This window comes from Oryzias latipes, chromosome 19 (assembly GCF_002234675.1).
Source record: "Oryzias latipes chromosome 19, ASM223467v1".
Taxonomy (NCBI): domain Eukaryota; kingdom Metazoa; phylum Chordata; class Actinopteri; order Beloniformes; family Adrianichthyidae; genus Oryzias; species Oryzias latipes.
The window spans coordinates 6929244-6954697 of NC_019877.2; the positions used below are offsets into that span (position 1 = coordinate 6929244).

Below are 25454 nucleotides of genomic sequence, written 5' to 3' on the forward strand. Positions count from 1 at the left end.
CTGTCCATTAAATGCAACTTGAAAACTCATTAACTTCAGGCATTACTTGCTGAAAACAATACGGAGAGTGGCGGTTCAATGTGTTGTCCAACCAACACATTTTTAGTGGCACCTATTAAAAAATGTCATGGTTCAGATGGGTGAACACATTTAACTGAAGATTTTTGGTGTTTTTAACATATTCTTGTCGCATGATCCGTCATTGTCTTTGTTTTCCTCTTCCAAGCTAGCGTCTGGATCAAAACTCTATGGCTGAATTTCTCCAATTTATTGTCATTTTTGTTGTCGCTTCAATGGGCTACTGGGACGGGGACGGGGGTTTGCCAGATAAATTTTGTATAAATAACAAAGTTAAAGAAATACACAAAAAATTCTACATAACATTTACCCCACAAATATGTTTATATCCAAATTCTGAAATATAGAAAATAATTGTAGTTTTTGTATTGATTTCCCTGAATCAGTTCTTCATCTTTTCTACTTTTGTAAACTTTCCCGTGAATTTTGGAACCAATCAGAACGCTTTGTAAACAGCAAATTTAACTGTAACATTGCTTTAAATTTGAAACAAATAGTCGCATATTTTAATTCGGATGATAAAAAAGTAGAAAAAAGTATTAATTCGTTACTTCTCCATTCCAAATTTTACATTCATAAGTTCAGAATAATAAAAACAACTCCCAACTTCACCATGTTTAAGATCGAGATGCTCCAGTTTTATGAATGTATTAAAAAAATTAACACACCTAAAGCAAGTAACACTGAAATCATTTGTGCTTTTTTGTTTGATAGGTAATCCCCTCCTCTAAGAAAACTTTGTATTACAAACATTATTATCATTATTTTGTAATCCCTTTTATATATTTTAAGATACTTTATTTTTCTAACAGCATATTCTATTATGGATATTTTTCTGATTATTTGTTTTTTTATTTGAGATGATTCAATAAGTTTGAATTGATGACGTTGACTTTCACTGCTGATGTTCTTTCTGATTCATTGATGCTGGATTTTGTATGTTTATGCTTTGTTCAATAAAGTTGAGGAAAAAAAATACTGGGACGGGGTTAAAACATAGAGAAGAAGGGAAATGAAGGCAGGCTTACTCCACGCCAACAGTCCCAACAATAACTCAGAGGTTGTTCTAAACAAACTACTGCTGCTCTGCAAAAAACATGTCCCAGAGAACGACAGTTTTTTTTTTTTTTGCTCAGACACAGTGCAATCATAATCAAAAGACCACTGGGAACACTTTGAAAATATTGATCAAAAAATGATGGAGCAGGATTTAAGCCATTTAAGATCCAACAAATCTGCCAGAGCTTTTCCAGGGTTGACAGCTGCCTTAAATACACTACTGCACATTTTTTACATAAGGCTCTTTAATAGTTTCTTGCATGTCATCAATAATCATACTTTTTGCTCCAACATTCTTCTAACATTCACGAAGATGAAACACAAAACATCAGAGTTTTTGCAGGTAGTAGAAATCTTCCATCAGGACTTATTAGAAGAATTTTCTACTCTCCAGTATAAATCTGTCACTCTAACATCCAAATGTTGTTGGTGCCGTTTAGACCTCAAACATGTGGATTTCGAAATTTTCCTCTTCCTCTCCATAGTCTTCTTCCTGTGAATCAACAACAGTCATTTAACACAGAACTGCAAACAAAACGGATCAAACTTGATTGTTTCTGATATGCTACCTTGTTTTTCATGCATTTCACATTTAAAATATAGTTATGAAAAGTTTTCTAGGTTTATCTGTCTTCCACAGAAGCTGAACAAATTTAATCAGGTCATAATGTAAAAACGTTAAGATGTCGGCTGACCTATTCAGGCATTTCCAATTAAGGCACTTTTACAATACGGAGATCAAGAAATATCTTAGTCAAGACGGAAGCAAGTTAATAGAAATGCTGACAGGTTCTTATAAGAAGCTACATTCAAAAGTTGTTTCCAAACTACAATTGCTTGTTAAACTGTAATGGATATAACTCTCTGTATATAAAACAAAAGTGGGAATCAGAATTACAAATTTCACTGTCAGAAGATGAATGGCATTCAATCTGTGGACTACAGCATAGCTCCACATGTTCTAGAAAATGGAGAGAATTTAGATGGAAAAACTTGACAAGGTTTTTTATTAGTCCTCACATAAAGAGTAAACAGCTGGGAACCCCACAACAATGCTGGAGGCTGTGTGGGACTTTAACGCTAACCATTCACACATCTTCAGGTCATGTAGAAATATTTCTCCTTTCTGGGAAGATATGGTCAAAACTTTTCAGGATATCCTAGGATGTGAGATAGTCATGGATCCACAGATACTGTACTTTGGCCTAACAACGGACGTCATTTAACCAGAAGACAAGTACCTGTTCAAGGTGATGATACTAGCCTGTAAAAAGGCAATAAGAAACTGGCTGAGAAGTCAAATGCAGACACTGCAGCAATGGAGAGACATTATGGAGGAAATTTTCTCCATGGAGAAGATAACGCATTACTTAGGGCTAGATGCACAACAACTTGAAGATCGATGGAAGAAATGGACACAACATTCTGCTCCTTCGGACCGGTCTTGAAACAATGTTTTAGTTGCTCCCCGCTACTTATGTTTGTCTTTGCTTTTGTTCTTACAGCTGTATTCTGTGTTAAGAAAAATATTTTAAAAATAAAGTAAAAAAAACGTATAGATGTCTGGTCTTGTTGCATTTGAGAAAACCCCCCAACAGTGCAAGTAAACCACCTCGCCAAAGGTCAAAGTGTTTTCCTCTTCTTCACTGCTGCTGATCACAATATCTTCATCTTCTGAATCCTGGAATGCAGGCAACAAACACATTCTTTCTTTATATATTACATTTCTACTTCATGCATCAATCTCAAAACGTTTATCCCCTGATTATGGGAGTTTTATAAGGGAGTTTTACGTTTAAACTGAACTTACTGAAGGTTCGCACAGCGGCACTTTATTGAGTGAGGCTTCATTTGTACCCAGATATTTCCTTTTCTGGAAAACAAAATGTCAAAACATTTCCATTAAGTTAAAGTGGTGAAAATATCAAAGTTTGATGCAACAACAACAAATAAAAGCATAATTGTCTGATAGGCTTTATGACCCAGTGAGTGGATTCACCTTTTTAAACAACCGATTTGTGGATTTGAATTTACTACAGTTCAATGCAATGACTTATGGAAACCTTAACCTTGGTTAAGATTAAGCATCTTCATTGATTTTAAGTCTACATATTAACTAGATAAACTCTTCTTTCTCCTTCAGCCATTTAGCAGTAGTGGCTTAAATCAGCATCCTCTGATCTTAATGAAAATTTAACTGTTGACACAATCAGCGTAAATCAGCTGGTTCTGACGCACCAACCAGCAACTTTGCACCGAAATTCTACGAACGTAAAGTGTTGCATATTAGTGCAAAGCCATCAGCAGATTTACGTTGACTGCATAAACGTTTACAGACTTACAATAGTTCAAAGAACGTGTTTGTTTTGCTGGTCACATCTTTGATGTTAAAGGACTGCAGCTGCACAAAACCATAAACATATAAATTCACCAAATTATCATCCTTCCACCACCATGCCTAAAAGCTAGAGGTGATTTTTTCAGTTTGTCGTTAAAAAACTGTCTTGCTTATTTAGTAGGGGCGTAACAATTCATTTTAACAAACTATCTGATTCGATATTTGTGGTTGCCAATTCGATTCACTTTCAATTTTGGTTTATTTTAAACGATCCCACTCACTGACCTAAGGTCGATCCAGCGTGACTCAGAGGTTCAGTATCCAGGTATTTATCTGGATTCCTTGTATTTCTTGCAAGTTAATCAATTAAATATTTTTACAAACAAGCAAAAATTAATTGCAAATCCATGATGGCACTTGGTCGTTTTTATGCAAGATTAAAATAAGTCTAGCATGTCTCAATCAATTTGGCATTTTCCTTTTTCGATTCAATAATCAATTTTTCCTTTTTTTTAATGTTATTGGTTAATTCAATTCTGCCTCAGACAGATCGATCTGATTTGACTCTAGGAATCGAAATCAATTTATCTATTATTTGTTAGACCCCTATTATTTAGTCATAACATAAACTTAGTCCTTTAACACGTGAGCCGTCTCTGGCGAAACCTAAACAATCCACGCTCTCTGGTCTACAGTAACTCTTCGAACGTTTGCGGGATCAACGCGAATCAGCTGATTCTGACGCAGAGAAAAAACGATTTTCGTATCGGCTTTGCACCGATGCGATGGAATTACATGAATAGCGTAAATTGTTTTAGAGTTACGGTATTCAAAAGAATGTCAACATTGACACAAAAGCTCTGGTGTTTAAGGGTTGAGATCGATAAGCTGCCACCTTTTGAGGGAAAAAAAAAAAAAAATTAAAGCAAATAAGACAGAATTCAAAGGCAGTTACATATCGGTTCGACATCCAGTATTCCCTCTTCTGTCGTGGTGTCAGGGCCTGTTTTAGGAACAAACAAAATCATACTGTTAACATCATCAAGGTTCAAACATTCAATGTGACAGAAATGAAACATTCATAAATACCGAAAACCAATTCTGCAGCTCTTCCGAGTATTGTTGAATCTTTTTTTTCTTCTTTCGTTGGTAATCTGCTTTCTTTTCGTTTGAAAGGCTGTTCCACGTTTTCATAGCCTTGCAGAATCGCTCATTCAAATCAGGAATGTCTTCTTTGAGAAGCGCCATCTGTTCTTGGCAGAAGATGCTGTTTCCACATCTGGAAAAGGGGAAAAATAGAAAATGTGTAAACAAATCCCGTTCATTTTTTTTTGACCAGCACTTTTGGAGGTCGTACTCACAGAGCCGGCATCTTCGGCTCAGCCAGCCATCTTTTTAAGGCTCCCAATCCACCAGGCTGCAAGAGCAAATCATAGCCGCCATTTTTAGAAGAACCCTTTCCAAAAGCGAGAAGGGAGCTTGAAATACTTTTATGTTAATATCGGATGTTGATATAAAGTCATTTGAGCACATTTCTATATCATTTTAATTTAGACCAGCACATTTGTAAAGTTTTACATTTTAAATATAGCCTAAAGTTGGATATTTCCCAAAAAGGAACTTAGTTTAACTCCATCTTGAGAAAAAAATAGAAGCATTTCTTGATCAAAAATAAACGAGGAAAAAAAGTTTTAACTCATATTAGAGACGTTTTCTCTATAAAAACATATCAAAACATCATTTTTTAAACAGTTCCACAAATTTTTCGTTTAAGATAAATGTAAGAGAAAAACAACAGACCCTACCTTTTTCCTTCTGTTTGCAGAGATTTTATTCTCTTTGATGAACAGCTGACGCTCCTCTTCATCAAGCCTCTAAGAAACAAAAAAATTATCATATAAAGCTTGTCCTCTGCAGATTATTGCAAATTCTACAAGTTACCTCCAGGTATGCACTCATCTTGATGTTGTACTCCTCATTCAGCTGTAAGAATTGAACAGAAGACAGAATGAAACCATTATAAGTATCACTTTGCTTGTGTTTGCATTCAAGCATTACTACTTTTCAAAAAAAAAAAAAAGAATTTTTAAAATATAGTAATTCTTTTTACCCAAAACAGTTATTTTTAGTTATTCTGGATGTCAACATTTGAATTTGTTTTTAATAACTAGGTCCCGATAACATTCAGTAGTTATTGCCTATTGCCTATTGATGCAGATATGCATCAATACCTTCAGCTCCGAGCTTATCCTAATTTAGCGTCTACTCGAAAGGAAAAGTGTAGGTGATTTTTTGTCATAGCTGGAAGTAAATTCAGGCGTTAAAGGGTTAAGGCAGGGGTGTCAAACTCATTTTGGTTCAGAGCCCCCCCCTGAGTTAAAATGTTTTACTTCCTGTTTGAATCAACTAAACTGGTATTGAAAGTGACTGAGGCCAGATGAGTTCACCAGGTAATAACCACTTTTACTCCTCTGTGGTTAAATACTTATCTAAGCTGATTTTTATGAGCTTCAAACAAATACTTTGGAATTTTTGATCAAAATTGTACTTAAACATGGAATTCCAACAGCTGGCACACGTTTGTCCTGCCCATCTTTAGAAAGCTAGGTGGTTGACAACATCATTTTCAGCCAATGACGGGACAACTTGAGAAACAAATGTAAACTGCAAGTACTATTCTGAATATAATCTTATTCGGATCTACAAGCACAATGACTCTGCAGGGCTGCATTAGGAATGAAACGGAAACATCGGGGGCCGTTTCATATAAATGCTGCTAAAAGAATCGAGCTTCTCACCTCACGGCAGCGCTCAGCGTACTCCATCTTCTGCTTTTGACTCAAATCTCGCCAGAGGCGAGCCCACTCTTTAATATATCTGCTTTTTGCTACATTTTTAACAGACGAAGACTGTTCCTTGCAGAAAAGCACATATCCGTTACTAGAGAGAAGACACAAGTTGAGATTCATGTCACACAGGTGTTGCAGCAGCAGAGGATTCATGCATGTCTACACAAATATGTCAAATTCACGCCAAAAGAAGGCTTCAGAGATGCGTTTGGACCGGCTCTTCTGTGGATCTTCTCCCTCAGTTCTGCCGACAGTTGGGGTCAATTAAACCATTATGTCAGCGTTTCTACAAGGTATTTAAAGTCACACTCTTCTCATCTTTTGATCTATTATAAAGCATTCCCAGAGGTCTTTTAAATATGATTATGCAATTTTAAGTCGTTTTCTAGGACATAGCTTCTGCAGAGCGACAGTAGTTCATCAGAAGTTCTCCACAGTAGGACTTTCATGAGAGTGGGTCTTTAAAAAATAGGTAACCTAAATTAGAATTTCTACACCTCAATGGCTAACTTGGTGCAGCATTAACAGGACTTCTTGTTGGAATGCGCAATATATACGCCACTGCCATGTTTTTTTAAAAACGATCGTTTTGAAAGTGTTGAGGAAGTTGCTTTTAGGCACGTGACGCCTGTTTCCTGCTTTTCTTCAGGCTGGAGTTCTGCAGGTCAAAACAGAAGCCGTGTTACCAAGCCCCTGGAGTTTAATATGTCGTCATCCTTTGTGCTGCAGTAAAAATGTAATAATGATATACATGGAGTATCCACTGACTTCAGATGATGATGACAACTTGGATGATTTAGGAATGGATTTTTCTTTTTCAAATGACAAATTGTTGTTAGAGAGTGTGACTTACGTAGGAGGTTTAGGAGGCACGTCTGGATGTTTTTTATCCTGCAGCAACGAGAGACATTGCATTTATGTAAACCAATCACACTAATGTACAACTGCTATGGGATAAGGCACGAATGTTCTGACGTCTTACACTTGCAAGAGGAGCCCTTTTTCTTGATTGGCTTTTCTTCTGAGGGGCAGGACAAACATAATTTTGGCTGAAAGACAAATTATTTTCCTTTAAGAATAACAAGCACCTTTAATAAATCAGGCTTGCTGCTTTATTTACCAGAACAGTTCCATCTTTTTTTTATATTCCACACATTCAAGGATGTGTTTTTCCTCAAACTTGGCCTGAAAACAGTCAAAAAGGCAATTGTTTGTTTAAAAATGCTTTGTGCCTGTTTTTTTTTTGGTAAGAGCAAACCCCTGAAAGACCGTACCTTCTCCTCTTCTGGTAGATTATTGAACTTCTTGGATGATAATTCAAGAAGGCTTTGTGTGTCACGTTCTGGGTGCTTCCTTCTAAATTTTTCCAAGTTTGCTTCCAAATAGAGAGCATTTGGAGGAAGAGGGATCTTTGGGCACTGGGACTGAATCTGCAAGGAACAAAAAACAAGATTTGCTGCCAAGTCACAGATGTAATAGCATTCAATCGCTTTCTAAAGAACGTTCTGGCCACATCTAAAGTCCCACTCCAATCATCTGTTTTTAGGCAAAAACCATCCCCTTGTTTACACTCTCCCCCACTAGCTTACAGCCCCTCACAACCCCCACCAAGTGGACATCCCTGATTGTAGTTTAGCATTACATCTGATGCAAGTGGATGCATCAGAATGGAACAGATCAGGGAGCTTGTACCCCACTGATTGTACCTTCGACGTCACACCTACAGGCTTTTTCCAACTGTATTTTTTCGTCTGCTCCTGATTCACAGCGATTGGAATAAAGAAATACTCAGAAATGCACTTTTGAGCTTAATTTTCTTTATACGTGAAAAAAAATGCATGTTTAAAAACACAATGTTCATTGGAGTGGGTGTTTAAAGAGACAGATACGTCATTTCAATGCAACAACCCTGGTTGCCTAAACTTGAGTAAGTTAAGACAACCTTTTTGGAGCACTCACCGTGTCGTTGGGATTCGGAGTGGAAACGAGACCTTCAGCTTCCTCAACAATTTCTTTTAGGGACCGAATCTTGCGCATCTGTAGAAAACAACCAAAAATATAAGCATCTGGTGAATATAATAAATGTAAGGTTTTGTAAAGCATTATTTGGCTATTGCAAAAAATGTAAAATGATTTTAAAAATCCTGTAAATCTCCTAAAATATGTTGACTTTCCTTTCAGCTGCAGGGGTCAAAAACTAAATGTAGAAAATGCTCATTTTGTCTATATTTAAGCACAGGTGGGTCGTGACAAGTTTCATTTACTCAGTTACCTACGGAAGTACAAATCACAATCACTCGATGAAAACACTGATGAAAATTATTATTGTAGCATGTTTTTGTAGCATTTTTCTCATGATGGATGACATATGAAGAAATTAAGCTCAGAAATTGCATTTCCGAGTATTTGTTTATTGTGATTAAGGAGCAGATGACAAAATGCTGAAAAAGCTTGTAGGTGCCGGAAACATTTTGGCAAACAAAAGTAGTATCCTGAAATCCAAATAAAATGTTACAAAGTGAGAACCCAGAAAAGGTAGGTGTTATGGGAAGTCACTGATAATGCTGTTTGTTTAACTTTTCTACCAGAAGTTCTTTAGCATGGCTATATCACACAGAAGATTTTTGTTACATTTCTCGCTTAACCTTTGTGCTATCCTAGGCACTTTAACATTGGGGGTTGGGTCATCTAGACCCACTAGACAGAGTGTTGAACCTTTATTTTTTCAATGATTTGTGATCTTCACTGGTGTCCATGGATTACATGAAATCTTTCCACCTTAATCCACCTTTGTCATGGTAGAGAGAACACGTCAATGCAAGGGTGGGGTCATCTAAGATAGCACAAGGGTTAAAGAAGTAGTTTGGTGATTGCTTGAACAAATCTTTTCCACAGTTCAGGCTAAACACCCTTCTTCTCACTCTCTTCTTCAAAACTCAAACCTCATCATCCAATCAATCAGTGATGTCCCAAAGTGCCAAGCTTTTTTAGGTTGCTTATTTTGTCTCATTTTTTAACATCATTTTAATTTCTAGAAATTACTTTTGTTTTCCGACATGTTTTGGTTCCTGGATTTTAGTTTTGAATTCTAAAATAAAATGTTTTTTTTTTTTTGCTTGTTTAATTTATCGTTGTGGTCATTAATATTTTTTTGCTTTGAGTGATTTGTTGTTGTGATTTGTACCTCAGGGCCACCGTAGTTTACCTTCACCTAGTAAAATTCGTCAATAACAACAACAATTGGTCAAATGCAGAAAAAGAAACAAAGAAGTAATCGCGTGACTCACCTTTTGCATGAAACATGTCCACATTTCCCGGCATTGTTCAGCAGAAAAAGGGGGGAAAGCGACGTTCTCCCAGTCGACTTGTTTCAGTCCTTTGGTGTAAATGAAAGCTTCCTCCTCTGCTGGGATGTTGGCTTTTAACGAAGCGAACAACTTCTGAAGATTCTGCGTGGTCCAATCTAAAGCCAACACAGATTTAAGTTACAACACAAGAAAAACAAAGCATCCGAGCAAACTATATTAAAAAAACGACTATGTATGTTGTTCTTCTCGTCTTACCACACTCCATTATGTTAATTCTCTTTTAAATCAAATTTAGCCACGACTTCACGAACATACGGAACTAGCAGCGTGGAGTTAAGTTTTGTTCCGACAAACTCGACTTTTCAGCAAAGTTAATTGATCCGTTAAACTAAATTCACACAAAAAAACGTGTAGAAAACAAGCACATGACACCGGATTTTACCACGTTGTTCTTCTTTTGTGTAGGCAAATTACTATTCCATAATCTCACCACTGACACCTGCTGGACAAAAAGTGAACATAATATAAAATATATTTAAATAAATACATGTAAGAATTATGTTGTAGAAATTAGTTTGATGTTAAAAATGTAACTTATGCATATAAATATTTTTCAGACAGACAACATTTAGTACACACTATTTAACAGTGAAATGCAAATTTAATATATGGCAACCTTGTCAGTAAAAAATGCAAGAGCCTCAAAATACACCTGTACAACACACTTTTTGGCATTTATCGTCTTTAATAGCTGAATTTTTATCATAATTAAGTATAAAATCACCTTTTCTTAGTAAATATCTCCACAACAGTTGACCTCATTATAATTTTCCCTCATAACAGGATTTTTAAGGCACTTATTTTGATGTACTTTCAACGAAACACTCTTACTCTAAAAGAAAGCAAGACAGCAATAACACTTTTTTTTAGATTTAATTACAGAGTTCATACATTCTTATACATAAATATAGACACAAAAAGTAACACAACACACTTCATCTATAGCACATGTGTCAAACTCAAGGCCTTGGGGGCCAAATGTGGCTCACCATGTCACTTTATGTGGCCCGCGACAGCATAAAAGCTTTTAATTTCTTAAAATAAAAAAATGTTTTAGTTGATTACATATTATTTATGTGTGACCTCTTGTAATTATTCAATGTTTGCAGGTCTTATGTGTGTATGCAGAGAATTGGGTGTCATCAAATCATCAGTTGGATGCAAGGCTGTGTGCAACATTTTTTTGTAAAATGTTAGATTAAATTAGATTAGATTAGATTAGATTAGATTAGATTAGATTAGATTAGATTAGATTAGATTAGATTAGATTAGATTAGATGAGATGAGATTAGATGACTTTATTTATCCCACGATGGAGAAATTCATTTACACGTTACACGTGTAATACATGTTCTTTCTAGCTCAGTTTTTTATTTTTTATTTTTTCACTTGGACAGCTTGATCCTTCATCAATGGGGTTATGTGGGTTTTAATAAGCGGACAAAATTTAAAAAGATTTGTGCTAGAGTAACAAGCAAACATGTTTTCTATGTAACTGTAGTTTTCACTTTAACAATTTCTAATAAATCAATAATGAGTTATTTAACATTAAGGAATAGTTATAGTTATTTTTCTTTACATTTAGTTACATGTATAAGTTATATCTGGCCCTTTGAGGACAGCCACTATGCTGATGTGGCCCTTGCTGAAAATGAGTTTGACACCCCTGATCTATAGACAAATGTGTTTACATTTTTTTACTCAATAATAAACTGTTTTCTCATCTTTACTAAAGGCTTTCAGCCTGCTTTAAATTTGCAGCATGAATATCTCAGAAATCAGCCCTTCTTTAAAACTTTATTACCATGCATAACATGTGAAAATACACAAGAGTCAAATTTATTTACTACTTTAAAAAGCATTACCTTTGCTGTGATTCAAAAAGTTTCTGCCTTGACTCCTCATATCAATACTTTTGCGATTCATTTTAAAAAGCAGATGTGTTTTTTTTTGCATTTTTTTTTCTTTTATAAAAATATATTAACAGAGACTGTATTGAGAAATTGAAGTATAAACATTTGAAAGGGACAGCTTTTTATAAGACTGCAATTTTTAAATTGTAGAAACTGTATTTGCATTTTTAAGGACAAATAAAACTTTTTTAAATCTGGTTCTTACACACCGGTTAATTGAACAATCAAGAAAAGATAATTTGATCCTTATGGGCACTTTAGTGACTCAGATGTATTAAGAAGAACAAAATAATGATGCCTTAAAAATGGTTTTGACCTTTTCGTTTGAGGCTTAAATGTTTTTCCTAGTTGAAAAATTAAGGAATATAATGTAAACATCAGTGAAACTTTACTTATTTAAGAAAGCATGCTCAACTTTGGTTTTTAGAAAAAAACAAAAACAGGTAGAGTGGAACCCTCTGTTTGTCCTGTGTCCCAGCGTGCTTTTTTACAGTTCATACTCATTTCATGGCTGTTATTCTTGAAAGCATGTTAGAATAAAACTGTCATTTTAGCAGCCACATCAGTTTAATATGTGAGCTTTAAGGTCAGTCAGTTCTGTTACACAGCAAAATTGTGCTTTGGGGATAAATACATATCATTTAAAAAAAAGGCATTATATTTACTCTTTGATATGCTTTAAATAAAATAAATGTACATTTTTAACTCAAACAGTTCCAGCAGCTGTAGTGAAAACACTTATAGCGGCATCTGAGTTTCACAGTATACATCTTGTCCGGGCTCCTCCTCAAATGTCACTTTGGCGTCATCAGAGTCCAACTGAAACACAATAAACACACAATGATACAGCAATTACAACCTTAAACACATCGGCTCACTTACTGAAAGGAAAGCACTTACGCATTTCATTTCCATTTCAGTGAAGAGGTGGCCGGTCATGAACATGCGCAGAGGGATGGTGAGGATGAGAATGAAGGGAAGGGCGAGGGATGCAGGACTGGATTTGACAACCCACAAAACCACGAGGCAGGCCACCTGGATGCCTGTGTACAAGTGCATCCGCCCAGTTTTCACCTGCACAGACACCCAAGAAACACATGCAGTGATTTGTACATTCAGCTGAGACAAGTTTCTACCTGTGATGCTGCTTGTGGTGCCTTCAGGGACCACCACATATCTGGTTCATCTATATTATCTGTGAGTAGATGATTTCGGTCTGCCAGCTTACTATGCTAGATGGAAATTAACTTTACATTATTTTTAAACTGATATAAATCAATTAGATAGTGCAAAGCTATTCTAATATTTTAAATTTGGATCATTGATGAGTTTTTACAACTGGACCATACCATGTGTACTGCAGCATGCACAATTTAAAAAGTTACATAGAATAAGATATTTAGGCTTTGGTGCGTTCCCCGAGTATATCTTTAATAAGTCAAAGCCAAAGAAAAACTGTAAAGACAATGTGGTTTGGTCTTTATTGTAATATTGTAATCATGTCTAGTTTATGTCTAGTTTTGTCTAGTTTTCTGTATTGATTTAAATTTTTTTTATAGCTTGAAGTCACAAAATAAGTTTTACTAAAACACTGACATTGACGAAAGTCAACAGGGATGGGAAAAGATAAAATATATTCTAAACTATATGTAATTCAGTTCATCTAAGATCAATACATTCCTGCCAAATTGTTAAATTGTAAAGAGCAATTCAAATATTATCCTAGCTTAGACCCCTTTGAAAATCAGTATTTTGAAAATTGCATTTATGTTTGATCACTTTAGAAGATTGGGTTTAATTTTTTAAATTAGAATACATAACGTACATAACTCTTTTTGTTTCATTACAATATCTAAATTATATTGTTTTTGGGTTTTTTTGTTTTTTTGTCTATTTTTAATTTGTGCATTTATTTTACTGATTTCTTTCAGAACAAATTGTTTTACAAAAAAAAGTAAATTTTAGATTTGGACTCAAAGTCACCCCTTAGTGTTTAAATATGGTTGTTTCCTCTGAAAATTTCATGTGAGGGTTTCAAATGGTCCCAAGACTGAGGGGCGGAGCTATGCCCCCAATTTTTTAGTCAATATTAGTTTCAGTAATAGGAAATCCTCATTATAAGCTTCTTTACCCATTGCAAAAATTACATAAGTAATATTTTTAACTCAAACCTTTTCTTTTGATATTAATAACAATAATTATGATTAAACTACTTTCAAAGTCTTCTGCCCCTTTCCCACCAAGCTCCGCCCCTGCCAAGACCTGATTGAATGACTTCATGTGCCAGGATTTAACGTGTCGCAAAAGTTCTACACTGTAAGATAATCAAAAGGTGAATGCAGCAAATCCTGGAAGGTTTGACCATGTTTTTAGTTGAACATTGGGGGACTTACTCTGGTGGCGTAAGGCTCATTTGGATGGTATTTCTTTGGGATGAGAAGTAGCTGCATACGATCCCAGAGCTGAATGCCATTCAGGGATGTGACCCCCATGTAGAGGAAGATCCCGAACAAGGCCGACATGGGAATCAGCTTCAGAATTGGCTCCATTAGAATCGAGAGACCTGGACACGAAAGCGTACTTTGGTGTTTTGCATGTAATTTTCTGTGTATGCATAACTAGAAGTATATCAGATTTGACAGCACCTACCGACCAGTAGAGCCACCACGATACCACTTATCCTCTGCTCCATCACTTTTTCTATCACAGGTTTTGGTCCTTTGCTCATGACGGTCAGAGCGTTGGCATGGGTCACACTTCTCACTGTGGTCGCACTTAGCCACGGCACACCAAATATTGCACTGAGTCCCCCCATGCCGACTAAAACCAGCAAGTCGAAGTGAAACCCGGAACCTTTGGCCATTTTCCTCTCAGGTTTGCTGATGATCAGGCTGCCCCACGAGACAGGAGACGAGTCAAAGCCGGGATACATCCTGTTTTCTCAAAATGTACCAGAAAAAGACTCACGTTGTGATCTGAGACTCCAGGAAGATGAGGATGAAAACCAGAAGGGCTGGTATGCAGGATGCAAACATCAACCAGACGGGGAAGGACTTGTGTTCTCCGAAAGGGTTGATCAGCCAGCCTCTTTTGGCTGGGTTGGAGACCATCAGGCCTTTGGGAACGACCAGTTTCTGCAAAGGAATATCACTAGTTTTGTTCAAACCTTCTAGGGCACCTCTATTTGTTTGTCTAAGTAACCGTGAAAATTAGCTTTGTGTTATAAGCTAACCTGAGTGTAGGTATCCTCGATGTTGTAGTCAACAAGAATCATGAGGAAAATAGCAATGGGCACGCCAAAGTCCCCAAGCAAACGCCTGACCTGGTGAGTTAGAAAGAAATTTAAATAAATCTAATCATAAGCTCAATAAATTAGTAAAAAGTTGAAATTTTTGGTGTTTTTTCAAAATGTTCTTGTTGCATCTTCTCCTGATGGAGGATATAGATAAAGTAAATTAAGCTTAAAATTGCATCTCTGAGTGTTTCTTCATCCAAATCGTGGTGAATCAGGAGCAGATGAAAAGAAAAACTGTTAGATAAAGCCCATAGCAGCAGTGACGTAGGTGCTAAAATCAGCGGCTCGCAAGCTCCCTGTTAAGCTCTACTCCATGTACAACTTCATTTTCCCCTTCTGAGCTGGTATTTGGTTTAAAACTGTACGGCTGCATAGCTCCAATAGTGCTCACTATTTTTGTTGCACTGCCAATGTTAGGTTGGGGTTGTGAGGGGCTGTAAGCTAACAGGAGAGAGTGTAAACATATAGATGATGGGGAATGGGGAAATGGGGGAAATGAACTACTGCTGCTCTGCAAAAACTATGTCCTAAAAAAAGACACAGGCTTTTCTGATTTTGGCCAAAAACATTACAATCATAATAAAATCACTGGGAACGCTTTTACATTAGATCAAAAGATGCTTGGAGTGGACCTTTAGGTTTCCTGTGAATGTCCCCATGGACAGACCAAGATGTGGAAGCCCACCTTTCCTGGAAGAAATGTCCCATTCTTGAATTGGCGCAGGAAAAAGGCAATAAAGAAACATCCAAACATGAGGCACATGGACAGCAGAGCTGTGTTGGGGTACGGAGGCTTGATAGTATTGACGACAACAGTTATGTTGCCGGTTGAGTTGTCATAAATGACAGTCTCCTCCATTTTTGGATGCCAGGGATTTTCCAAAGTAGCGTTCAGATGATCGTAGTTTAGAATCAGAGGATGAGCCTTGAAGGTCTACAGAAAAGTGAGGAGAAGACATGTGATTAGACGCATAGTCGTTGATTTTTAAACATCTCAAATCCAAAAGACACGGATCTCATTTTTTTTTTTACCCTCCCCAACTTGGAAAACGTTTCATAGATGAAGATGATGGAGATGAGGATGGAGAAGATCTCCTGAGTGAAACGAGAGATGAAGCGCACCAGGAAGCTGCCCTCAAAGGCCACTATGGTCACCACAATGATGACCAGCCACACTCCGACCCACACCCTCCCAACGATATACTCGATGTCCTGAGACTTGCAGAACTGAACAAAGCACATCAGCAATTTGAGTTTCACAATGCCTGAATATGGTACAATTCATGATATTATCAACAAAATAAGGAAAATAAAGACTCACAGCAAAGAAAGCCTCCTCAAACACCAACAGAGGACCTGAGAACCCAATAACCAAGATGGGTTGTGCAGCAACGAAGCAAAAAATGATTCCTTGAATGCTTGTGGAAATGAGAAGCTCTGAAACACCCATCATGTTTTCCACTTTGTCAGCTGAAGATAAAACAAAGTTAAGGGCTAGATCCATCCAAAACAGAGCCACAGTATGTTTGGACACGCGTAGTTGCACATACCCAGCAGTCCTCCAAAGGTAATGGCAGGAGACAGGGCAGCAAAGTAGATAAAGATGATAGCAGCAATAACCTGAGCGTTAAGTGCATCTGTGATGTCACTCTTGTAGTACTGGTAGCGCCTCTTTATGTCCCGAATCATCCCACCAAATGGGCGACCCGTCCGCGAGAGCGGATCTTCTAGAGAAACTCCACTTGCAATGGAAACTATTTATAATGGAATCAATTTAAAAATCACCCAAAGACAATACATGAAAACACTGCTGGGGGATTTTAGAAAGTGGTACTCACCTCTGCGAGTTTTGGAGTCCCGACGGGGCATGAGGTCAGGCGTCTGCGCTCTGTCCTTCAATATTTTCTTCTGGAAGCTGATGATGGAGCTAAGCATGGATTCGTTCTGGATCTCAGTGGGTGGGATGACGATGCTGCAGTCCAAGAACTCCACCAATGCGCCTGTAAGATCTCTTGCAGTTCTCGCTCGAAACGCTGCCTGATTAAAAAACTTAAAAAACAAAAAAAAGAGGTTTCTGGTTGTGCGTTTCTGTGATTTGGACATTTTTCTATTTTACTTTAGTTTAACATGACTTGATACATTTTTTCAGAGAAATTTAGACTCAGCTTGAACAAGAAATTCACTTATTAGTAACTGTAAACACCTCTATTGGAGGAGTAACTTCAAAAACGTAACAGACAAAAAAAAATTAAATAATGATTAAGAAGATATGGCTGATAGAATAAAATCTAACGTTTGTGTGCAATTTTCATGAAGGAGATAAACTTCGACAGGAGTCATTTCTCCATCACTGTGATCAGAACCCAGTTCAGATCCAGCCAGTATAACAAAATAGGCAAAAGGTTGCACATTTTTACTTCCAAAATCAGTTTTCTTCCCCTATCCAGATGAATATGTTATGTTATAATGAACACCTCTGAAAGTATACATTTGTTTTTCTATCCTTCACTTTATTGTTGTATCTGTGTCTGTGTTTTAATTCTGGATTTTATTGTTGGAATTTATATATTTTATTGTGCGGTCCTCTGGGGAGTGTTTACTGTTGAGTTCAAAGAGCCACCTAAGTGATGATGATGTTGATGAAGAGGAGGATGATGAAACCATGCTGAAGTTGCATTAAGGTTAAGTTTTATCATATAACCATCAGGTTTTATTGTTTAATGGTAATTTTAATTCTATACATCACCTTATGTGTATTTATGCAGCAATGGATCGACATTTCTGCTGAATTTTGTCACCAATGTAACACTAAAAGTAACACTATCATCATTTGTTTGTTTGGTTAATGCCAATAAACTGTTTCTGTCAATAAAAGCTTTTAGTTAAATCAATGTCAAAACTTTGCTCACCTTATCAGCCATCACTGCTGCCATTGCACGGCCAGTCTCGTGGTAATCCATGTCAGTTTTGGTGGGGCCAATCAGGACAAAGACAAACCGCACAGGAACCGGTGCCTCCAAGGCCGACTCGAGCACGGCGGCTTCCTTGAGGCGCACAAAGGCGACTGTGGGTTTCTCCAGGAAGTCCATGGCTCCTGGTTGAATGTTAAATGTTTTTTTTAACATGTGATGAGTAGACAAATTGATGAGTAGATGAAGAAATAGTTCCTTACCCACTAAAACCATACAGGCCTCAACTTGATCAGAATCGCCCTTCTAAAGGAACATAGAAAATTAGATTGAACACTGTCACAAACATCAAAACAATAAAAACACAAATCATTTAGGGAAATAAAAAAGCTCAATGTCAAAGAGATAGATACACAAGTAAAAACATACACTTCCTCTGGTAAATAATGAAACGTTTCAATTTGTTCCACAAGAAAAAAATTGTGGAACACAAATAAATCCCTTTTTATGAATGAATGGGGATGAAGACACTCAACTCTCAGAAACACATTGAAGTTAACTCTATTTGAGTTTGGAAGCAGTCAATAGTCAAAGAAATCTTTAAATAGTAAAAAATGAGAATAACTTTTCTGTTAAAATGATCTTAACAGAGCAGACATTACGTAATCAAAAACACAGGATTTCAATTAAAAAATACAGCCATGTTGACATTGGTAGCAAAAGTTTCAAAATAAGAGCGTACTTGTTCTTTGACTGAAAACCTATGCAGGTCTGCTCCTCCAGTCAGTGCCTGGTTCTCCGGATCAGCTGACTGACTGCACAAAGAAAAGCTTCAGTTACTTACAAGAGGCATCCCGACACTTTTTGTTTCTAAAATGACTACCTTTTGAATATAGTTTCATATTTCTCGGAGCAAGCAGGACCATAGAAAGTTCCACACAGCCTAAAGCTAGCTAGACATAAAACATACGGAAAAGAATCAAACTATTATATGTCATTTTGTCCCATCTCATCCAGTTATAACGATGAGCACCGGTAATGTTAGATTGGGGTTTTGAGGGTAAATTTCTAATGAACTACTGCCGCTCTGCAGAAACTATGTCCTGGAATAATTAAAAGACCACTGGGAATGCTTTCACAATAGATGAAAAGATGATCATTGTGAGTTTTTTAATTATTAATTGTAACTTTAAGGCAGCTAACACAACTCAAATAGTTAGAATGGCATTTCTTATCAAGTTACAGAAACTTTGACATATTTTCTGAACTTGTTCAGTTAGATTAAAGATATTGTTACATACATTCTTATAAAAGAAGTCATGAAGAGTCCAGGAACTTTAAGAGATCTCTTAACTTTTTTTCTCAGATACATATGTCTGAAGCTATGTTCACACCGGGCATGTGACAAGCGTTCAAGAACGTGCATTCTTGAATGCACATTTAGCCCATCTTGTTCACACCATGGACCATAGCGTCCCGATACAAGCGTACGTCTGTCACTGCCAAATCTGAATTCCTGACTGGGAAAAATTTGATCTTGTTTAACGTTCAATGGCTCCGTGCTTTGTACGTAGAGTCTGAAACGGTCTTAAAATTGTGCATAGCTACGCATAAACGTGAGTGTTTTGAATGCCTGACACTTTTACATAGACTTTTCATTGAAAGTTGCTGCTTGCACGTGTTTTGCAGAAGGCGAAGTGAACTTTATAGGAACACACTCTGCAAAGGTCAACAGATTTAAGCGACTTACCTGAGGACACTCGAACAATGACTGTATACCAGTACATTTTGAGCTATAGCAGCCACAAGTGAGCTGCCAACAAATGAGCTGTATCGATGAGTTTTTTTTGTTGACTGTACTCAGCACGCTCAATTTAAATCTATAGGTTAAAGAGGTACAACGGTACAACTTGTGCCATAAAGGTTCAAGGGTAAGAAGCTGACTCAGCACTGTTTGGCAGATTTTAAAATAGGGATTGGATTTGATTAAAATAACACATGCAGGATGTAATAAAGGTAAGTGGTGAATCAAATAGTTAAAAAAACAAACTTAAAACATTTTGTGTTTAGAGGGAAAGGGGTTTCCCTGATTTTTCAACACTTAACATTTCCAATAGCACAGTTGGCTTATAATGACATTTGAAAATATTATCTCAGCATTACATTCCACTCTTTGCGCAGTGATGTAAGCAAATAATTATGCTTTAACTTCAAGTTAACCATTAAATACCCTGGTTTTCTTACAAACAGGAGGGTGTGGCGGTCAGAGATGGTGCCAGATAATGACATAATAGCAGCCATGTGTTGCTCTGAGCTTTGTCTGAATTGCAATGAAAGCCTCGCCTCTGGTGTGCAGCTTTGGTCAACTGCCTCAGCTAAATGCCTGGATGTGGGGAGTTTGAGTCACTGTGGGGGGAGATGGATACCTGCGGTTCTGGAGCAGAGATTTCAATACTCCTTCTTTGTCTGCGGACCTGATCTCCTTCTTGTTGGCCATCTCGCTCACCATCTTCTCTGCGATGCTGGAGAGGGTCTTCTCCTCGCAGTCAAATATTGTTACACCTTAACCAGAGGGAATATTGCAAAAGGCTTTTGAATGGATCTTGGCAAACAGAAAACCCTGTGGCTGTGGTTAAAGTAGAACTAAAAGAGTCAAGATTTATTGCAGTGAAAATGCCTTTGAAAGGATTTCATTGCCATGTCTTATCTTAATCAGACAGTAAAGACAGAAAATAAATACAAATGTCAGTGAATCTTTAAATACTACTGTGCTCTTTGATGAACTTACCAGAGTTCATGACGCGTCGAAGTTGTATGAGGCTCTTGAAGGTGAGGTAAGAGATCTGTGTGGACGCCCACATCCCCACCTGGGGGTCAAAGCTCTCCTCGTAGCTCGACCATCGCCCCCGGTCCTGCCAGCAGGCCTGTGGCTCTTGGTCCTTCATTTGTTTGTTCTGAGGGCACAAAGAGGTAAAGACATGCTTATATCTGATAGAAGTTTAGAGATGGTTTCAACACAGCAGGTGGATGAATTAGGACTGCAACGTCTGCAAGCTCTGTTAAAGCTTGTGGTTTACAGCTGTGGTTCGACTGGCCACTTCTTTTACGTCACTCTTTCTGATGAAAAGCAACACGGCAAGTGCTCTAAGCATAAAAACGAGCAAGTATTTATATTTCTTATCGACCGGTTCCGATGAAAATTGCGTTTTTTGGTGTTTTTGAACATGGTCTTAAGGCATCATGAGTATTTCTTCATTCAAATCGCAGATGAAAAACTGCTGTTTGAAAATGCTTAAAGCAGTGACATAGGTGCTAATCAGTGGGGCCACAAGCTCCCTGTATTGCTCCATATCCTTTTGCAGACAAATATATCAATGTATGTCTTCGTTTTCCTTGTCTGAGCTGACATCTGGCTTAAAACTGTAATGCTGGACAGTTCGGATATTGCGTACCATTTTTGTTGCACCGGTAATGTTTGGTTGGGGTTGTGAGTGGCTGTAAATAGTGTAAACAAAGGGATGATGGGAAGTGTTGGCAACAAACATCATCAATCTTCATCAAAGGTCTTTTTTTTTTGCATTCAAGTTGAACAAATCATGTCACTTCTCTGATAAAAAACACTTTTGTTTGTTTCTCCACAGGAATCAACTCCAGAGAGAAGTTTGTTCTTAAAGCAAGTAGGAAGAAGTTTCTCTCTTCTTGTGAATTGTAACCCAACCCTTCAAAGACAGAGAGGGTGATCTAAATAATTTCTAGTCTTTTACCAATCCTGTAAAAGAAAGGAAGTCATTCTTACACACTGATATGTAAAAATAGAATAAACATAGTTTATTTCACACAGTCCAGATTTTTTTTGTAGGTTTCTCAAAAAAGAAAATCACCCTTCTTAAACTTTTTTTTTTTCATGCTTTTGTGCAAAAGCATTTGTGCTGTGTGATTAGTTATACATTTGCACTTGCAGTGAGAAGATTATAAAATGTCCTGGCTTAAAAGAACATTGTTCTTGCAGAGTATGAGAACCATCCCTATAAAGTGGATTTAAAGATCTATGTTGGGAAGAAGTCCTTCAGAAATCGATCTATGGGATCGATTCCCTGAAGAACAAAGGGCACTTACTCAAATCAGTTTGATTCAAATTTCACTTTTGCAACTCCAGTTTGCAACAGAATAATTTTGAAAGCAACATTAAAGAAAAACCAAACAAGTTCAGCTTACATTTTTCAAAAGTCAAACCATTCTTCTTCTTCAATATTGGACAAGCGGAGAGAAAATGATTTTCAAGTTCAATAGTGCAGCTCTAGTCTGCAGGTCCACAGGTGAGTGCCGTTTATTTGAGGAAAAGTTGAATGAAGAAGCTGAATTGAATTGCTCTAGTTTTCATTCAGTTTGTCAACAGTTTTTCCAAGATATTGCATTGAAAATCACCAAATAAAATTGACTGAATGTTTCTTGCACTGCATGTTTCCCTTAATGTAGACGTCTGCCAGCTGGAAAAGGGAAAAAGCCACTTTTTTCTTAAAGTTTTCTTTCTTTCTCAGATATAATCCCTTTCATGCTTCACTACATGACAAAAAAGCAAAAAACAAAAGATGCTGATGACATAATGGGGGTTGTGCATCAGGATTATCACATCACTTCTTTTCCATCCTCTCGGAGTCACCAAACTGGACACAGATCGCTGCGAAACACGGAAGGTCGAGCGTTGTGTCCAAGGTAAACATGCTGGCGGTGCTCCCTCATTAGACAGCTGGCTACAGGCTCACTGATAGTTTCCATCCAGAAGATAAATGCCGGCTTACCCTGTGCATGTTTGGACTGTAAATACATTTTTACTGTGCTTGTGCCTGTGCGTAGGGTTATGCATTACCTGGCGCTTCTCAGCTGGCTCTTGTTTATGCTCTTGACAGCTGGAGGAGACACATTCGACATAGTTACATAAAAATGACAGAGAACAATATTTTTTATTCTGCTACCATTTGAATGGGTACATCTTTTGAATACTGTATTCGAAAAATTCTTTTAGGCATTTTGTAAAATTATTTACCGGTAAGCTATTACTGTCTTTGGGTTTGCTTAAACCTCGAGTCTACTTTCAATATTCCAGAAAATAATTTTGATCTCAGATTGGACATGAAGTTTGGGCATCAGCAAGAATTGATTTTCCAAAAACCAGATGTTCAAATGAGGGGAAAGTTTGAATTAAACTGGCTGGATGCTGTTTTGGGTTTATGCACAAGTCCACTAACATGTATGTGCTTGTGGATGGAGGTCATGGGTCACAGACAGCGAGTGAGTATAGGGAAGGATATGCCTTAAAAGTGCACTTCTGTGAATCATTGGAGAATTATTAGGATGACAGTTTCAGCTGTCTTTTGTTTCTTTATTTTTGTGTGTGTTTTATTTGAAAGGAAAAGCACTTCGGTGTTATTTTACTTTTGACATCCTTATGCAATGTGTAGTTTAATCTGTCTCTATGCATCTACCTTCCTTTAACTTATTCTCTTTGGGGTAAACCAGGAAGGTTCGAGGGAAACAGAAATAGATTTGGAGTGATTATTTTTTGCGCAAGAATTTGTTTCTAAGATGGAAAGAGACCCTACTATTAAACTGACAAAGCCAAAAAAAAAGTTTGAACAAAAAATTTGTTAGGTTGGGGATTCAAATTGTGGCTTGAAAGTAATTGTATCTTTGAGTCAAACAACAAATGCCACATTGACCCCAATTATCAGATAATCTGTAATGTGTTTTTGGTTAAAGTATCTGCCTAAAAAATTGAACAAATGTGCAAACCAACGAAATTAATGTATAAATAAAGAAGGTAAATAAACAGAAAATAAAAATCAATTGTAAAGAACTGATAATATGTTATATTTATATATTATATATGATTTCATATAATAGAATATTCCTCTGCAGGCTAAAAAGCATCTGTTACTGCATCAGAAAAAGTGCTTAATACACACAAAAAAGTCATGTTTTAAGATGTTTCAGACACTAATTCAGCAGCTTTTTAAAAAAAATGTCATCCAGTTTCCATTTTACACATTTGAAACCAAAAAACCTGCACACCTCTCTGCATGCCTCTAACAAGCACTCACTGCAGCTCCTCTTCTAACAACACCAAAGGCACTTTTTCTGAGAACTGCTGATCCCATATTTTTCTTCCCAAAAAGTTACAGATTTATTTGCTCTGGTGCACCAATGCCAACTGTGAGCGGGGCAAGAAAAGTGACACTTACCTCCTGCAGGCGGTCTTCAAGCCTACAGCAGTGACAGGTGACTGACCCTAAAGTGTCCAAAAAGCATGACTTTATAAACACCTCCTCTTTAAAGCAGCTTAAGAGTGCATGTGTGCATGCATGGTGATGGGCGGGGGACCGGTGCATGCCTAAATAGACAAACATGGATGTGTACACAGGAATTCATTGTGACACTTTTGAACTGAGCAATGTGTTCTGCACCAACCCATAATATTTATGGTAAATACAAAGACGTTCTATGTCATTAAGCCACGCACAGTGTGTCAATATTCAACCAGTGCCTTATCACATTTTTCTTTGTCTGTGTTTAGAGGACAACAATGTCATGGATTATCCCGCCGGCACTGTCCGCTCACCTGTACTGGAGAGGAGCCAGTCTCCTTTCTCATTTGAGGAGCAGGAATCAGTCTACAGAGAAATGACAAAAGCACAAAATCAGATTTTGAACTCCACTAATTAACCTTAATGTGTTTTTCACACTAAAACAGCAGTTATTTTTCGAAAGAGACAGTTGTGGTAAAAGTAATAGTAACGAATAGTAAAAGATGGCTAAATGGACTCTGCAAGGTATCTAAGAGGTAAATTTTAGCTAAACTAACTGTAACATGCACAATTTACCTGTAAACTTTCAAAATAATGTCCAAACATGCAAATGAGCTCAAAAGAGCTAAAATATACCAAACATTTTAGGGTGGCCATGATATTGTGAGACTTATATTATAATTTTATATTAAAATCCAAACACTATTAACTGTATGTCTGGCCTACACTCTGCTGCAGCGACATCGTGACAAAAAAAATTCCTCATGAAGAACGTTGTCGACTGTAAAAAGCTGATCCTTTGTAAAAAGTTGGGACCAATCAAAAAGTTTGATACTGTGAGGTAAAAGAAGTTGCTTTTGCAGGTTGCATTTTAGATGGTCACACATTAGACTAGAAGATGAGTCAAACTGCAGGTCAAATGATGACCTGCAGTTTTCTAGTTAGTACTTTCAGGGACTTTACGTGGTTTTACAGGATTTGTAAAGTGGCAACAAGTATGACAAGCATCATGAGTAGTTGTTAGGATTTCAACCTGTTCAAACTGACCTTCCAGTCCTTTAAAATACTCCTGTTGGTCTACTACACGGTGATTTGTGCTGCTGCCACACAGCACGGTGTATCTGACTAAAGACCGGCTGCAAGTAAGATCTCAGAACTACGTTTATTTTTAATCTTTTTCATCATTACTTCTGTTATTCTCATGTGTATCAAACTAACTATCATTCACAGATTTGTTGTTTTATTCCCACTACAGTATTTGGAATTTTCTCACTTTCTTACTCTGATTTTATTTCCTTTACTGATGTTTTTATATAATTTCTATTCTCCAAATATATTCTTTA

At 37.1% G+C, this 25454-nt stretch overlaps 2 protein-coding genes across 3 annotated transcripts; both read right to left on the reverse strand.

The window, feature by feature from the left end:
- Positions 1-1364: 1364 nt before the first annotated feature.
- LOC101159471 (nucleolar transcription factor 1) lies at positions 1365-10102 on the reverse strand. Of its 2 annotated transcripts, XM_011488004.3 has the most exons (17): positions 9888-10102; positions 9612-9787; positions 8284-8361; positions 7599-7754; positions 7445-7509; positions 7307-7373; positions 7178-7215; positions 6274-6415; positions 5417-5458; positions 5281-5349; positions 4837-4892; positions 4565-4754; positions 4431-4478; positions 2948-3010; positions 2750-2818; positions 2508-2649; positions 1365-1630 (listed from the first exon to the last, which is right to left on the reverse strand). In XM_011488004.3, the coding sequence occupies exons 1-17, from the start codon at positions 9895-9897 to the stop codon at positions 1581-1583; spliced, it is 1461 nt and encodes a 486-aa protein (XP_011486306.1). In that variant the 5' UTR covers positions 9898-10102; the 3' UTR covers positions 1365-1580. The 2 variants fall into 2 exon arrangements, with proteins under 2 accessions (XP_011486306.1, XP_004080304.1); XM_004080256.4 differs by lacking the exon at positions 2508-2649.
- A 2055-nt stretch (positions 10103-12157) lies between these two features.
- Positions 12158-24117, reverse strand: LOC101159706 (band 3 anion exchange protein-like). The gene is made up of 18 exons (XM_004080257.4): positions 24049-24117; positions 22677-22716; positions 20598-20763; positions 20236-20371; positions 18552-18624; positions 18073-18115; positions 17810-17994; positions 16739-16949; positions 16451-16654; positions 16222-16370; positions 15933-16127; positions 15586-15834; positions 14838-14927; positions 14573-14739; positions 14255-14496; positions 13999-14168; positions 12506-12679; positions 12158-12424 (listed from the first exon to the last, which is right to left on the reverse strand). Exons 3-18 carry the CDS (start codon positions 20752-20754, stop codon positions 12344-12346), a joined length of 2526 nt encoding a protein of 841 aa, XP_004080305.1. The 5' UTR covers positions 20755-20763; positions 22677-22716; positions 24049-24117; the 3' UTR covers positions 12158-12343.
- Between the last annotated feature and the right edge of the window lie 1337 nt (positions 24118-25454).

What these genes read in the sequence shown, in the direction of transcription:
- LOC101159471 (XM_011488004.3), bottom strand. An exon ending in ACTGGATGTCGAACCGATAT is followed by an intron (nt 3,011 to 4,430) that starts GTAACTGCCTTT and finishes TTTGTTTTCCAG; the next exon opens with AAAAGGAAATATCTGGGTAC. An exon ending in TGCCGCTGTGCGAACCTTCA is followed by an intron (nt 2,819 to 2,947) that starts GTAAGTTCAGTT and finishes CCTGCATTCCAG; the next exon opens with GATTCAGAAGATGAAGATAT.
- LOC101159706 (XM_004080257.4), bottom strand. Translation starts at nt 20,754, where the DNA reads ATGAAGGACCAAGAGCCACAGGCCTGCTGGCAGGACCGGGGGCGATGG. An exon ending in GGTTTTCAGTCAAAGAACAA is followed by an intron (nt 18,116 to 18,551) that starts GTACGCTCTTAT and finishes ATGTTCCTTTAG; the next exon opens with AAGGGCGATTCTGATCAAGT. An exon ending in CGTTTTCCAAGTTGGGGAGG is followed by an intron (nt 15,835 to 15,932) that starts GTAAAAAAAAAA and finishes ACTTTTCTGTAG; the next exon opens with ACCTTCAAGGCTCATCCTCT.